The sequence below is a fragment of the Anarhichas minor genome, unplaced genomic scaffold (genome assembly GCF_050575085.1).
Source record: "Anarhichas minor isolate MPS153535 unplaced genomic scaffold, ASM5057508v1 ptg000067l, whole genome shotgun sequence".
Taxonomy (NCBI): domain Eukaryota; kingdom Metazoa; phylum Chordata; class Actinopteri; order Perciformes; family Anarhichadidae; genus Anarhichas; species Anarhichas minor.
The window spans coordinates 4395001-4410000 of NW_027466513.1; the positions used below are offsets into that span (position 1 = coordinate 4395001).

At 42.1% G+C, this 15000-nt stretch overlaps 1 protein-coding gene across 3 annotated transcripts in view; it reads left to right on the top strand.

Annotated features, from left to right (window-relative positions):
- Window positions 1–203: 203 nt before the first annotated feature.
- Window positions 204–15000, top strand: part of pacsin3 (protein kinase C and casein kinase substrate in neurons 3) — a 26313-nt gene continuing 11516 nt past the window's right edge. The window contains exons 1-6 of one of the 3 annotated variants that reach the window (XM_076078626.1): window positions 204–413; window positions 5187–5253; window positions 10879–10979; window positions 12189–12345; window positions 14330–14565; window positions 14842–14997. In XM_076078626.1, the coding sequence (XP_075934741.1) occupies window positions 10926–10979; window positions 12189–12345; window positions 14330–14565; window positions 14842–14997 (603 nt within the window). In that variant the 5' untranslated portion in view covers window positions 204–413; window positions 5187–5253; window positions 10879–10925. Of the gene's footprint in view, window positions 414–5186; window positions 5254–10878; window positions 10980–12188; window positions 12346–13830; window positions 14219–14329; window positions 14566–14841; window positions 14998–15000 lie in introns of those variants that run through there. The other 2 variants (XM_076078624.1, XM_076078627.1) reach the window with 2 other exon arrangements.

Consider the following 15000-nt stretch of genomic DNA (forward strand, 5'->3'; position numbering starts at 1 on the left):
GAGTTATTCTTATTTTTTACAATTTAATTGATTTTATATTTATATCTAGTCGAGTTGTTTAAGCTGAGGAAGCCTGTTTTTCCCGACGGTCCCTGAAGGCAGCACAAAGCCGTGCAGACAGTGAAGGGTTAAAGTGTGTAATAGGATGAACGGATGTTGTGGAGAGCAGCATCTGATTACAGACACACAACAGACGCATCGGAGGTCTGGGTGGGTGGGGGGGAACACACAGCAATAAACTACTTCTAAATAACCCTCCGAAGAAGAAGAAGAAGAAGAAGAAGAAGAAGAAGAAACACCTTTTCCCATTTTTTGTATATTTCACTTTACTTTTCAGCCGAAGGAGTTAAGAAACAACCCGCGCGACGACGGTTCTTCTCGGATCGGTCCTCCGGTGACGGAGAGAGAGTCAGGTAAGAGAGAGACACCTTCACCTGCCTGCTGCCACCACATGTTGACACTCATCATATCATCCTGTTGTTGTTGTTGTTGTTGTTGTTGTTGTTGTTGTTGTTGATTTTACAAAACAAATACACGTGTTTTTACAACACAAATATACGTGTAAAACGTGTTGCTTTTACACGTATATTTATTTACGTATTACTGGTGTAACGACAATATTTGTACCGACAGTAGTGTGTTTTTAAACACAAAGTACCACAAACTTGACAGGTGGTGCCTAAACTAAGCTAACGTTAGCTTGTAGCTCGAGTTAGCTTAAAACTTAGTTTAGTGCTTTGCTAACGAAGTAACCGTTGCAAATACTTTAATACTTAACGTGGTGAGTGCTGTATTTCGGTATTTGTACGAGGTACTTTTTGAGGTACATGTCACGCTACTTCATACTTATACTCCACCTCATCTCAGAGGCAAATATTGTACTTTTTACTCCACTAACTATATTCATTTGATTCCTGTAGTTATTTTGGAAATGCAGATTAATAATACAATCAACACTTAAATGAACTATGTCATCTTATAGATTGAAACTGTATTGATCCCTTGGTGAAAGTCACAAGCTACCTAGCAGATACAAATATAAAATGTAGTTAAAATGAACCCCACCTTGATCAGCTGCAACATTAAAATGATGAATGCATCACTAATTATAATCCAATATTATAATACAGATTATTCTGAATGTGCCATGCTGCGTAATGAGTACTTTTACTCCAGCACTTCAACAGGACTTTTACTTGTAACAGAGTATTTCTACACTCTGGAATAATAATACTTTTACATAAGTAAAAGATCAGAGTACTTCTTCCACCCCTTTTGCTTTATTACACTCACAGATTAAGTCAATTAAAATGTATTTTCTTGTTAAAATCGGGATTTATAAAGATAATATGGGAAACATTGATCTAAAACAGGTTGAAAAGCTTTGTGGAGTTGCAGAGTTGGGTGATACGTCTGTGTTAACCATCACACAGTGTCTCGTGATTCAATTTATATTAGATAAAAACAATGCTGTTTATGGTTTGAAGTCACCAAAACCTACATTGCTATTGAATAATAATATATTGTGTTTCACTGTCACCCTTTGAAAACAAATCCTACTGAATTGCGGTAAATACATTTAGTTTAATCAAGAAAACATTTGTTGTTTTTTGCAGCCGTGACATTTCTCTTTTACTTTGAGGTTTACAGACCTCAGAACATGCTTTGTGAATGTGACGCCCCATCATGAAGTACAATCTGTTTCACGTGTCGAGTGAGAAACGATCCGTTGGCTCATATACACCCATGTGTGGGAGTCTGGGAGGAGCAGCGGTGTTATAGGAGCATCCATGGAGGGGCGGGGCGGGCAGGCCGAAACTTCCCCCAGCTTCAGGCTTCAAATCCTGCAGAGCAAGTGGAATTTCATGGAAACATGAAGTATGTCAACGCAGAACGTGAACTCCCATCCAGTCTGTCAGGTCTGCTCTGATTGGCTCACCTATCTGCTCATGCTTTTTTTTAAAATTTGAACTCAAGAGAGTGGCAGCAGAAGTATGCAGAATGCAGTAATGTCAGTTTGTTTTTGTTCCCCATCTGTTAACCAACAGTAGGGTCAATTATTTCTCCTCAAGAATACTTAAAGACGTCAGCAAAAATGACCCGAAAGATGCAAAAACATAGACATTTATACTACTACTCTAAAAACTTTGATAACATTTGATTTATACATCTTATTAAAGTTATTTCAAAATAACAACAAAGTGTGAAGAAACTAGAATGAAAATGAATTTACTTAAAATGTTGATTCACGATTATATTCATGATTCATTAACCAGCAGATTATATTCTTGATTGATCTGCAAAACAAAGACGACATCTTCAAATTGCTTCTTTGCCCAAAAGATATTTAGCGTATTATAACGTAAACGGAAAAAGCAACAAACCGTCACATTTGAGAAGCTGTAACCATCAAAAGTTGATGAATCATTTATCAGATATCAGGCTCTTGTTTTTGTAAAGTCCTGGCTGTTCTGTGTTGACTTTAGGCGCCCACGATGCTTCATGCAGTCTCACTGGAGTCTAACGTGAACAGCAGGGGAAACGGGTCCGGGTTAGTCTTTGCCACCTGCACCAGATTGTGCCGAGCTAAAGGGTCAGCTGGGCTCACTGATGTGGTTCTGTTTGTAAATGAAGTGGGAGAACAGCTGTTTGTGTGGGAACAAGGCTGAGTTGTCCCTTCTTTTTGGTGCTCTGCTTCTCTGTGATCCGCTTTGGTTGTGTCTTCTGTCCTCGGTCACATGGTTTGGTGACGGTTAGCCTCGGAGCCTCGGGCTCTCAGACGATACAGGAATGAGTTCATGGCAGTGTGTGGGCGTGTCAACTGTTGAATTAATAACTGTAAAGAATCCTGCAGCTGTATTTGAGTCGCTACCTGGAGATCAAATCTTGCTGCAATAATGTGATACTTTAGGGACAATTATTTGTGGATATTACGTGATATTGATAAACGACCTGTGAGAAATTATCACTAATTGTTATATGGATATTGGAGATGCGTTATAATTCAATGTGATTCATCTCCTTTCAATGGAATCATATTGTGATGTTGTCTAAATTGATAATAATAATAATAATAATAATAAGCACTTGCTTAACTTTTTTTTTCTCAGAAAATCTGATGTGCAATATCACTTTATCACATTACAGTTTTGTTTTTACGGCACACTTTTCATTACCACTCAGTTCAAAGCAATTTAAAAAAATAAAAAATAAATCCCAACTGGCAGCTTTCCAGTCACAACCTTTAAGCTCCATTATCCCAGAATGCAACAGTGCTTGCAGCTCAGGACAGGGTTCCCTCTGCATAGTAATGTTGGAGAATGATGGAACCTGAGTGTTGGTTAAAATAAACTGTGAGCAGTGTGCACGGTTTTCTTCATTCAGCTCGTGCTTAATACCGAACGGTGTCGTTAAATCAAGATATCGTCTTATTGGGATTATACTCCGTATTTGTGTGCATGCATGTAAACGTAGTCAGTGTACAGCTGCACATATTTATTTATTCTCTCTCTCTTCAATTGCACTTAAGTTCTTGATGAAATGATCATTCGTCAAATATTTAATTCACTCAGAAGTAAACAAAACATGTGATTATTTCATATAGAATACGTATTTATTGAATTACCAGAAAACATGCAATATTGTGACGTCGTTATCGAGATATGAAACGAATGATCTATATTGTGATGGAAGACTTTGGCCATATAACCCATCCCTAATGGATATCATAACCAAGGTATAACCTTTAATGTGTTAAAACTCAACTATCAACTATTGCAACAACCACAATCTCCCAATATTTCATATTTTGTTTCTATTTGTCAATCAAGAAGTGAAGACCAGGTTTCCTGCTCTTTGGTCAGTGTTTCATGACTGGACTCTGGAAAATATTAAACGAACGTGGAATATACACACAAGACCTTTCTTTATTATTATTATCCCCCGAGAAAATGAAGCCACTGAGTCGCTGTTTACATTTAGCGCATTGATGTCGTGATAGAATGATGAAGCATTGACATGTCATTAATTAAGGATTAATCATTATTAAGGATTCTGCTCTAGCTTTAGTTTTCTCTGAGTTTAATTACATTTTATTTCTACAGCCCAATATCACACATTGTCCTCAGGGGGTGTTTACAATCTGCACAACATCCGACATCTTTTGTCCTCGGACTCTCTCATCACATAAGAAAAAACTCCCTTTAAGGGTGTGAATGCGTACAGATGGAGAGGGAGGAGCTTATTCTGGACCTACAGCAGCTTAACTAGGGCTGGTTCATGGCCGGCCTGAGCCAGCCCTCACTTCTACGTGGTGAGCGGAGCTCTAACTGTCTCACTGCTCTCTGACATCTAACCTGTATGTGGTTTTGCATTATTTGATGTTCATTACTAACCAGTTGCATTCGTTGTTTGTGTTCTGAGTAAAGTGGGCGGGGCTCTGGCTGGAAACAAATTGAATATCTTAAAAACAAAAACACTTTATTGATGGAGATAATGAATTTCAAAAGAATGCTGTTTTGTATGTTTTAGTCACATTTTCTACAGATAATTCAGACTTCAACTACTGTGCTGTTGGTCTTCCTCACTTAAATAGTGTTTAAATTAACTTTCAGAGACTGTCACAGTTACATCATCATCGTGTGGCAATGTAGGTGTAAGTGGGGAATGAGTTGAAAATATTTCCCCTAATCTTTGGACAAATATGTTAAAAGAGCAATTATTTAGCTTTTTATCTTGAATTTCTTTTAATCTACAGGAACATCTTCCAAAAAAGCAGGCATGAGGTTTATTGTAATAAATGATTTTTTTCAGAGGAACGTCTCTGAACATAATCAGAAGTGAAGTCGTGTGTAGGAAATGGGCTAATATAACAAATCACTGGTGTTTTCTTTAAACACAACAACCTGACACTCTCTTCCCAACTCACTGGCCAGGCAGGTCATTTTAGCGCTCAGGGCTCTGACCTCCTCTCATGGCTGTTTCATTACCAGGCCGGTACACGGGCTCCATGTGTGGCATTTCGCCGCGGCCCCCAGAATGTGCCACCTTCCAGCCAGCAGCGAGCCTTATAACGGGGCGTCTGGTCCAGCTCATCGTAACCGCGCGCTGCTCCTCCGGCTCACTAACCTCTCTCTGTGTTTCACCACTTTCTGTGTGCTGTTGCTTCTGCTTCTTTTGTCTCTCAGGCTCGCGGAGACAAAGACTGTCTTCTGTTTGGACTTCTGTCCGTCTCTGTTTTTCGTCTCTGATAAGGTGAGTTCTGATCCTGGTGCTACATGTGGTTCTGTTTGTGTTTCTATTCACAGTCGTGCTTGTTGTGCTCTCCTGTAGCACGTTTACTGATATCCTGTACCTACAGAGGAGCTGAACTCCAGAGTTTTGGCTGAAGTGCGTCACTCTGGAAACACAAAAAGACACACCCAGTCCTGTCTCTCACTGTACCCGGTGTCGCATTACACTCACAAGCTGTCTCTCTTTTCTGTGGACTCCAATCTAAGACGGCACATTACAGACTCTGGTGAATCTTGCGATGTGCTTCCCTACGCTGGGACAAGAGTGTGTGGTTGAAGCTTTAAAGCTGTTAAATGTCAATTGGGTTCTGCTAATTGCTAGCATGCTGACTATAATCATGCTTGTGGTTATGTAAGAGTGCTGTAAAGGGTCTGTTACAGTGACAGCATAGAGTATAAACTGTGTGTGTGTGTGTGTGTGCGTGTGTCTAAGGTACTTTACTTGAGTATTTTAATGCTATGCTATGCTAATACTTCATTTCAGAGGCAAACATTGTTGCTTCTTTTGCTACATGTATCTGCTACAGCTGTTGCTTTGCAGATACATGTTAACTAACAGAAGCTACACCACAATATAAAAATACTGCGTTTCAAGTAAAAGTCCGTCATTCCAAAATCTCTCTTGAGTAAAAGTAAGAGAGTATATCAGCAGCTAAATTAACTTTTAAGTATATACGTTATATTTGATATGCTCTTAAGGTTTTTAAAGGGACAGTAGAGATGTTATGAAGTGTGTGTGTATAAGGTTCTTCTCCACAGTCAGAGTTCTACTACAGTAGAGTTTATAGAAACACAGGAGAACAATGTACTGCTGTGGACGTATTTTAGGCTCCTAAAATAATCTACATCAGTTTAAGTTTACACTATAAATAGAATGTTTTCACCTCTTCACCTTCCTGAGGGGAACTGGTATCTATGCTCTCTACAAAGACACCAGACTTCATTCATAGAAACAGTGATTCTACCTCAGACCACAGGAGCTGCTGCTCTACTGCTGCCTCCATCTGTTAGTCAAGTGCTCACAGTTAAACCTTTAAAACACAGAAGTCAAGTCTTCTAACTGTTGGAAGACTTGAAGCTGCTGGTTGTGGCGATGGGGAGAGACTGAGGTTCTCACAGTCTTGTTGGCCTTTCAGTGAAGCTGCAGCTGAGCCACACACACACACACACACACACTGCGGTAAATACTCGTAACATGGAAACAAGGCCAATAAAACAGCTTGAGGGCAAACTCATCCAGGAATACGTGATTCACTCTAATACACATTTACAAACCTCTGACTTCCCTCAGTTGGCATTTCAAGCCACAGATATAACTCATAATGTGTTTTTACCAACAGCAGTCGTTTTGTAGTCGCTGTCAGCATTGCAGTTATGTTCTCAGCATCAGCAGCTCCGGCACACAGCTGTTTGTTAGGCTCTGATATACGGCCAGCTGTTGGCAGAGTGAAGAGCAGGCCCTGATGTGTACCCACCGCACATACTCTCACAGGCTGTACTGGAATGCAGACGTAGCTGAGGAGCTTATGGACTAATGCTGCTGCAGGCCTCCACCTGCGTGACACGTAGACGCATCTAGCTGCAGGGAAACCGTTGGTGTACATTAATCTGATTAATGACTGGAGCTTATGAGGTCTGGACCTGCCTCTCTATCCGCCACGCCTCCTCCTCCTCATCCCTCCCTCAGCTGGTCTCTCCCCTCCTCCTCTTCCTCCCTCTTCCTCCTCTTTACTGGCCTGACCCATTTCTCCATAAACCAACAACCAGAATCCTCCTTCTGTCTCGCTATGACTCTCTTTGTCTCTCTGTGTGTGTGTGTCTCTCTCTCTCTCTCTCGGTCTCTCTTTGTCTCTGTCTCTCTCTCTGTCTGTCGCTCTCTCTCTCTGTGTTTCTCTCTCTCTCCTGCCATCACCCACCTCTTCATATACCTCCTTATATACACACACATATATATATATGTGTGTGTATATGTAAAAGTTATGGCTGGGTATCGGTGCTCGATATCTTAATAACCCAGTACCATGTTGTACTGAAACTTCTCCAGTTAAACGTTACCTGCAATCGCTCCTTTTTGAGCCCAGATCTAGATAAATGACTCATTGTATGGTTTTTGCTCGCAGTCGATCAGTTGAAGCGTTATTTGATTTAGTGTAACGTGTGATTGGCCCACCACCACAGCAGCTACAACCCATACAGCCACGACGGGTCAGAGTGCTAATAGTGCTAACAGTGCTAACAGTGCTAACAGTGCTAACCTGGGTGGGGAAGACCGGAGGGTGAGCGTTGCACTTCTGCAACAATGCGGTTCTCTACTGGTATCGGTATCACTTTAAGAGTACTGGTGTTGGTACTTAGCTTGGATCCAAAGCATTTAGAACCTGGAGACCCAGATTCATGGGAACAACGATAGCATCGAGTATTTGGAAGTCAACTTGTGCAGCTGCTTTTCGTTAATTTCGTGGCACTTTTTCTATCCACATTTTTCTCTCTATATATATCTCTACATTATATCTCACAATATAATGTTTATAATCCCGGTTTCAAAGCTCTGATTGGCTCAGTTGTTTTTTTCCAAACCCGTAGAAACAACCATCAGAGGTCAGAGGTCTGAAACCAGGCTAAAGGTTTGACACTCAAACAGTGAGACGGCCACAACTCGGCACAAAGGGAACTAAAGGTGTAGAATTCAAGTCATTTGATATCTGATGAATTCATTTGTCTTCAAACCAGCTCCACTCGTCCTTTAAGCTGTTGCTGAGTTACAGAACATGAGAAGATGCGTCGTGGTTGTGTCAGACCTCCTCCTCCTCCTCCTCCTCTTCACTGCCCCGCTGTGTCTCCGGAGCTCGTAAACACTTCTTCGCTCACCCTGAACTGAGTTTGTGTTCTCTTGCAGTTCCCTCGTCTCATCTTTTCTCCGTCTCAACCTTTCGCTCTTCTCTCATTCCTTCTCGTCTTTCAGCATTCCTTCCATCACTTTTGGCCTCTTTCAACGGTTCCTCCTGTTCTCTGTCGGTGAGGCCTGACGCTCTGCTGCCCAGTTTTTGGAATCAAGGACCAAAAAACCTGCAGCTTTCTGTCCACTTTCAGTCTGTAGTCGAGTTTATTCACCTCAAAGCAGTTGATTTAAACAAACTTCACTTGTGACAAATTTAGTGTATCGATAAATCCGTTGTGTTGAAGTAGCAGACAGATTTTTAACAGAGACGTTCATGGTTCACGGTTGATCAAAATGAACCGTGTGCAGGGACTTTCTGAGAGTTACGCAACAGGATTTATATCACTTTAGTTCTTTAGCTTAGCTTAGCATAAAGACTGGACACAGTACACAATATAACATTCACCTTCCAGCATGTTTAAAGTTCATTATTGACAAATGGCAAAGCATATAAAGTCCAAATATTTCGATTGTTTTTAGGATGAAAGAATCAAAGATAAGAAGCTTATTTTATTATTATCTCATCTGTGAGCTCTTAAGAAATGACGGCCTGTCAAAAACAGATGCATCATCTTCCAGATCGTCTCTCGTACCTGATAGTACGTCTCCTACCGACTCCACCGTGTGTGTGTGTGTGTGTGTGTGTGTGTGTGTGTGTGTGTGTGTGTGTGTGTGTGTGTGTGTGTGTGTGTGTGTGTGTGTGTGTGTGTGTGTGTGTGTGTTTAAACTGAGGGGATTGAACCCAAGTTCATGATCATTGATCGAGGAATCTAAACACACTTTCACCAGGAACAGTTTGCTCGCTGTGAGATTGTTTGGGAGGCTGCAGGCATGAAAACACCTTTAAACTTTAAACAATATATTTATTCACAGGAAGAAGCTTTAAAGTGCAGCTGATTGTTCTTTTAGCATATTAATACCTGCAAAACGAGCGACATTACCATCAGCCTCAGCTGTACTGTGTGTACTCTGCTCATTAGTAAACGTTAGAGCATCGGCACGTTAGCGTCGTCATCGTGAGCATGTTAGAAATACTCCGAATAGTGTTTGTCTTAAATAAAGCTGGAGGCCTCTGCACTTGTTCCACTGTGCTGTTTGACCGTGACGGTAGTTTGTCGTAGGAAATCACGGCCGGGTGCTGTTTTTTCTTTTTGAAGGGAACGAGCTCCATGAAGCACTTTGTGGTGAACAGCCGATTGTTATCGCTTTTATTTACTCTGTCCTCGTCTGCACACCTTCAGCAGGTATACCAATAATACCAGAGCAAGCTGCCAAACCTACTGGCTTTCAGTGAGCCGCACCCAGATGCACCCACTCACACACACACTCACACACTCCTGTCCTGTAGGATAAAGGAGCAGTAATTAGCGATCCATAGCGAAGTCAGTTTTCTCATTCTCACTCGTGTTCCAGCATGCTGGTGGCAGATATGATCGCTGCTGCCTTCTTACCACTCACCTATGACACACGCGCACGCACTCACACACACACACACACACACACACACACACACACACACGGCCTACCTCCACCTGTGCTGTAATGAGTCTACGTTGTGGAGAGAACATTAGAGCCCGGCTGTCTGAAGGGGATTAGCTGCAGCGTCTGAGACGTGGGATGTTGTGTTGCTGAACGTCAGTGTTTGGCTAATCTTGAATGCTACTTGTTTCCTCAGACACAACAAACACAACACGCACACACACCCACAGATACATATTCAACCTGATGTGGTGTTAGCATGAAGCACACATAAGTGCAGGTCGTTCTTCTGTGGTGGCAGCCTTACAGTTTGGGCTAGCTGTATTTAGACTCACTCCCACGTTGTTCCCTGCAGAGCTCACCAAGGCTACTAATCTAATTTAGCACCGGCGTGCTCCCAGTGCACGTCTACGTCCACGGCTGTTATTCTGGGAGCCAGCTAGTCATTCACAGTGAGAGGGAACATTGTGAAGCTCAGGGAGGAGAAACGCGTCACCGGGATCTTCCCACAGTCTGGTTGTTGGAGAGCAAAGTGCTTGACGGAGGAAGTCGTAGTATAGGTGTAGTCTACTTTACTAATAACTGTTCTTCAAGGCACACTTAGTATGTTTTTAAACATTTTAAATTACAGGGATGTTCACACAGTAGATAGTTTAGATGTCTGGAAACGTTAGATACCGATGTTTGGTCAGTGCGTCTAGTTTCAAATGACAATGTAAACATTTTTATTTCACATTAAGAATATAAATTTTGTTATTTTAGTTTTTTGTTGTTTTTGTTTTTATATTAAAATGTGTTGAAGGTGGACTACACATAAGTACTGATGATTAGTACTTGGTCCATTTATCACATGCTCAGGAGCTTTCATTCATATCACATGATCTTCTTCAGCAGATGGAGTTTTGCCCTACAATTGTTATTACATTGTCTTTATCATGAGCACTATTGTGAGAAAGCAGCAGTTGACAGAACGGGTTCCCTTCTTTAGTTTCAGTACTGAGTCACAGGAGTTTTCTTTGAAGCTTTGTGCGCGTTAGATTCTATTGTTTCTCCTTATTTATGCTTTTATTTTGTCTCTTTGTTATCGGTTGAGATAAATAGTGCGATTGTTCATCAGTGAAACCTGGAAGCAGCAGTACGTATTAAGTTGTATGATCTCTCTCTCTGCAGTATTTTCTGTAGCCGCCATCATTCCGTGCTGTAAGGCCGACCCCAAAATGTCTTCCAACGGAGACCTCAGTGACCTGGGGAGCTCTGACAGCTTCTGGGAGGTACAGTGGAAACACACACACACACACACACACACACACACACACTGGATGAAGCCATATGTTATATATTAGAGTTTTTATAGATGGAATTTTGGATATCTCTTTATATCACTCCATAAATCAGAAAACATCACCAACAGCTATAATAACAATCGATTTCCTCCATGTTTTTATTAATAGATGTATAAATGAGTGTGTGAGTGATGTGTGAACAAACCTCTCTGTGTGAACCTTCAGCACACAGAGAGGAATGAACGAGTGAAGTTTGGTGAATGTAAGAACTGCTGAAGTGGAGATTTATCATCAGAGTCTGAGAACAAACTCATTGAGAGGAAACGTCCTTTAAAGAGACGTTTAGTTACATTACAGACATTTAGAGACTCTACAGGTGAACACATGAACTCATAGATATCACCATGAAACTTCACTTCATTACTGATATTAAGAGGAGTATTTTATGTTTAAATATGCAAATGAGGCTTTATCTAATGATAACTTTTGGTGAATTTATGAGAAATCTACAGACACAAAATAGTGAAATAAACTCCTGAATGTTTCCTTTCCACTTGTCTGAAAGAAGACATGTGTAAAATAAATATATAATGTTTTTACATGTCTCGCTTTAAGGAGACACGTGAATTACTTAATGAAGCACTGGACTGGGAGCCTCTCATTCATACGCCCGCTCACACATCACTAGCAGCGAGCTACCGGGGACCCTAACCTGCTGACATGCTGTTTAGTGTGGGCGGGAGGAGCCCTGTGATTAGTGGACGCCCTGCTCCACCTGCTGAGCCACAGCGTTACAAAATCACTTAACGACTGAATTATTAAACCAGAGCAATGCAGTATTAAATAAAACTCTTAAACATATATTATAATGTTCTGGAAACTAGAGAATCCTCGTTTTGGGTTCTTGATGAGGCTGTCGGAGCAGCCGGATGTGGTGTTTAGATAGACACACACACACACACACACATAATGAGACCCTGCTGACTGACGGACGCTCCGTCTGGAAAAACTTCATACCTTCAACCTTTCACTCACTCTCCGTTCTGTCTGTCCTCTTTCACTCTTTTCATTTCGTCTCTATTTTAGTCTCCTGTGCATCATTGCTCGTCTACTAAACATCCTGCTGGAAAGGGGTTTTCGTGCACCGGTCTCAGTCTTATTTGTGTTTGACTGTGTCTGTTCTTTGTTCCTCTGCAGCCGGGAAACTACAGGAGGACGGTGAAGCGGATAGACGACGGTCACCGGCTGTGTAACGAGATGGTCAGCTGCTTCCAGGAGAGGGCGAAGATAGAGAAGAGTTACGCTCTGCAGCTGAGCGACTGGGCCAAGAGGTGGAGGGGCGTCGTGGAGAAAGGTGACCAGAAAGAACAGTTTTTAATGATTTACCTTTTGGTGTGTTTTGGTTCTCTACAGTTAAACTGCAACAAATTCATTTTAACGCAAGAAACATTTTTATGAAGCTCCACAGAAAGGACACCAGGTGGTTTGTTCCATCTGAGAAGCCATCATTAAAAAAGGAAGGAATAAATATATAGCAGGATGAACCATCTGTCAATCAAACTCCTACTGAAGCGAGTCGGGAGAAGAGCGAACACGTCTTTTCCGTGCTCTTCATTCAATGAAGATATAACTGATGCTATTGCAGCATCTACGCTAACCTCTTCAGGAGCCGCCATTAGAACGAACAGTCGCCTCTCCGTGTCACCACTGTGGAGGCTAAAATCTTCCCCACCGAGAGAAGGCCGGAGAGCACGCTCCACTGTTTTACAGTAGAGTTGCTTCTTAATAAATCTACCCTAAACTGGTTTACAATTAAAATGTATTTAATCCTACTGAAGCTAATACAATTACAGAATGAAGTACACTACTAACAGAATATATAATAATATGATCCGCGCGGAAAAGCTATTCACTCGCGACTCAGCCTGGAAACACAGATGTTTCCAGGCTGAGAGCCGAGAAGAAAGAGAGTGAATTCCTTTCCAGCACTTCCCCTTACAGTTTGAAATCCCCTCCCTTTTGGCCATCTTAATTCCTATTGGCTAATTTCGGTTGCCTCCTCCTGGCGTCAGGCTTCCGAAAACCCTCGCGCGGGCACAACCTGCAAATGTCTGTCTAGAAGTCTGACTTTCCCTTGGCTATTCTTCACAGTTTAATACATTCAATGACTGTCTTTTATGGCTTAACACTTCTATGATAAACATTCTATATAAAGATAAGGATTTGCAACTTTTGGCAAAGACTTCACAAGTTTCACAAACAGATATAAAGGTGCTACTAAGATACACTTCTAACTACAAATCACTTCTACAATTATGAATCTTCTAATTATGTATTCCAAAACACTTCTAATTATGATTTCTTAATTATGAATCATTAAACACTTCTATTATGATTTCTTAAAACACTTCTAAACCCAAATTTCCTACACCACACACACACACACACACACACACACACACCTAAACCACGCCAGTAGCTCCTCACAGGACGCTGATTGGTCCGGCTGCAATGCAAAGTAATGCTCAGCCAGCAACCAACAGAAAAAGACCTGTTGTGTTGGAACGAGGCGGCAACCTCCGGTTCTGAAAAGTGAAGCCGATGCTTCATGTGTTAAAGCTGCATTCTCTCTAGTGTCCACCAGGGGGCGACTCCTCTGGTTGTATAGAAGTCTATGAGAAAATGACTCTACTTCTCTCTTGATTTATTACCTCAGTAAACATTGTAAACATGAGTTTATGGTCTCAATCTCTAGTTTCAAGTCTTCTTCAATACAGCATGATGTTCATTTAGTACATTATGGTCCATTTAGAGTCAAACAGACCATAAAGCAGGGGATGCTTTAGGGGCGGGGCTTACTGTGATTGACAGGTCTCTACCAGAGACGTATACAGCGTCCCTACATCACTCCTCCTCAGTCCAAATATGGTCACTTCCTGTTCACCGGTTGCAATACGGGCCAAAACACTGGACTCAAGGCTTCAAAACGGCGGTCCACAAACCAAATGAGTGACGATGACTACGTCCACTTCTTATACACAGTCTATGGTTTGATCATACAAATGTTTCAGAGCTAATTGTATCTTGAAATATGGCAGAAGACTACCTAATGATTACCTTGTGTAAACATCATTCACTCAGTTCACAGCTTAATTGATTTACAGGAAGTGTATTTTAAAGCATTGGCTGAAAAACTCTTGATACCAAACCTGGATCAAAATAAATCTGTGAGTTACGATCTCGACTTTGGCCCAAAAACATACGCAAACAAATCAACCAGCTGGGACGATTTGATCTGTCCGTTAATGTGTCTCCTCTCGCCTCTCGTGTCCCTTCAGGTCCTCAGTACGGGACGCTGGAGAAAGCGTGGCACGCCTTTATGCAGGCGGCCGATCGGCTCAGCGAGCTGCATCTGGAGCTGCGTGAGCGGCTGGCGGGCGAGGACAGCGAGAAGCTGCGCAACTGGCAGAAGGACGCCTTCCACAAGCAGATGATGGGAGGCTTCAAGGAGACCAAGGACTCGGACGACGGCTTCCGCAAAGCACAGAAACCCTGGGTCCGCAAACTGAAAGAGGTGAGCGGCACGTCGGTGGAGCCGGAGTTATGGGTTTATGTATTCGTCACTTTATTGTCTGTGTCGACACGCCGATGTTACACTGCGGCGGCGGTTTTGCATTTTTAAGAACGATAATGAGGTGAATGTATTCGGAGAATATCAATGTGTGTGTGTGTGTGTGTGTGTGTGTGTGTGTGTGTGTGTGTGTGTGTGTGTGTGTGTGTGTGTGTGTGTGTGTGTGTGTGTGTGTGTGTGTGTGTGTGTGTGTGCGTGTGCGTGTGTGTGTGTGTCAAGGTGGAGGCCAGTAAGAAGAGCTACCATCAGACCAGGAAGGAGGAGTGGACGGCGGTTACCAGAGAAACGCACGCCAAGGCCGACCCGGCCAAGTCTCAGGAGGAAGTCCGCAAATTCACAACCCGGGCGGAGCGCTGCAGCGAGGAGGCCGAAAAAGTA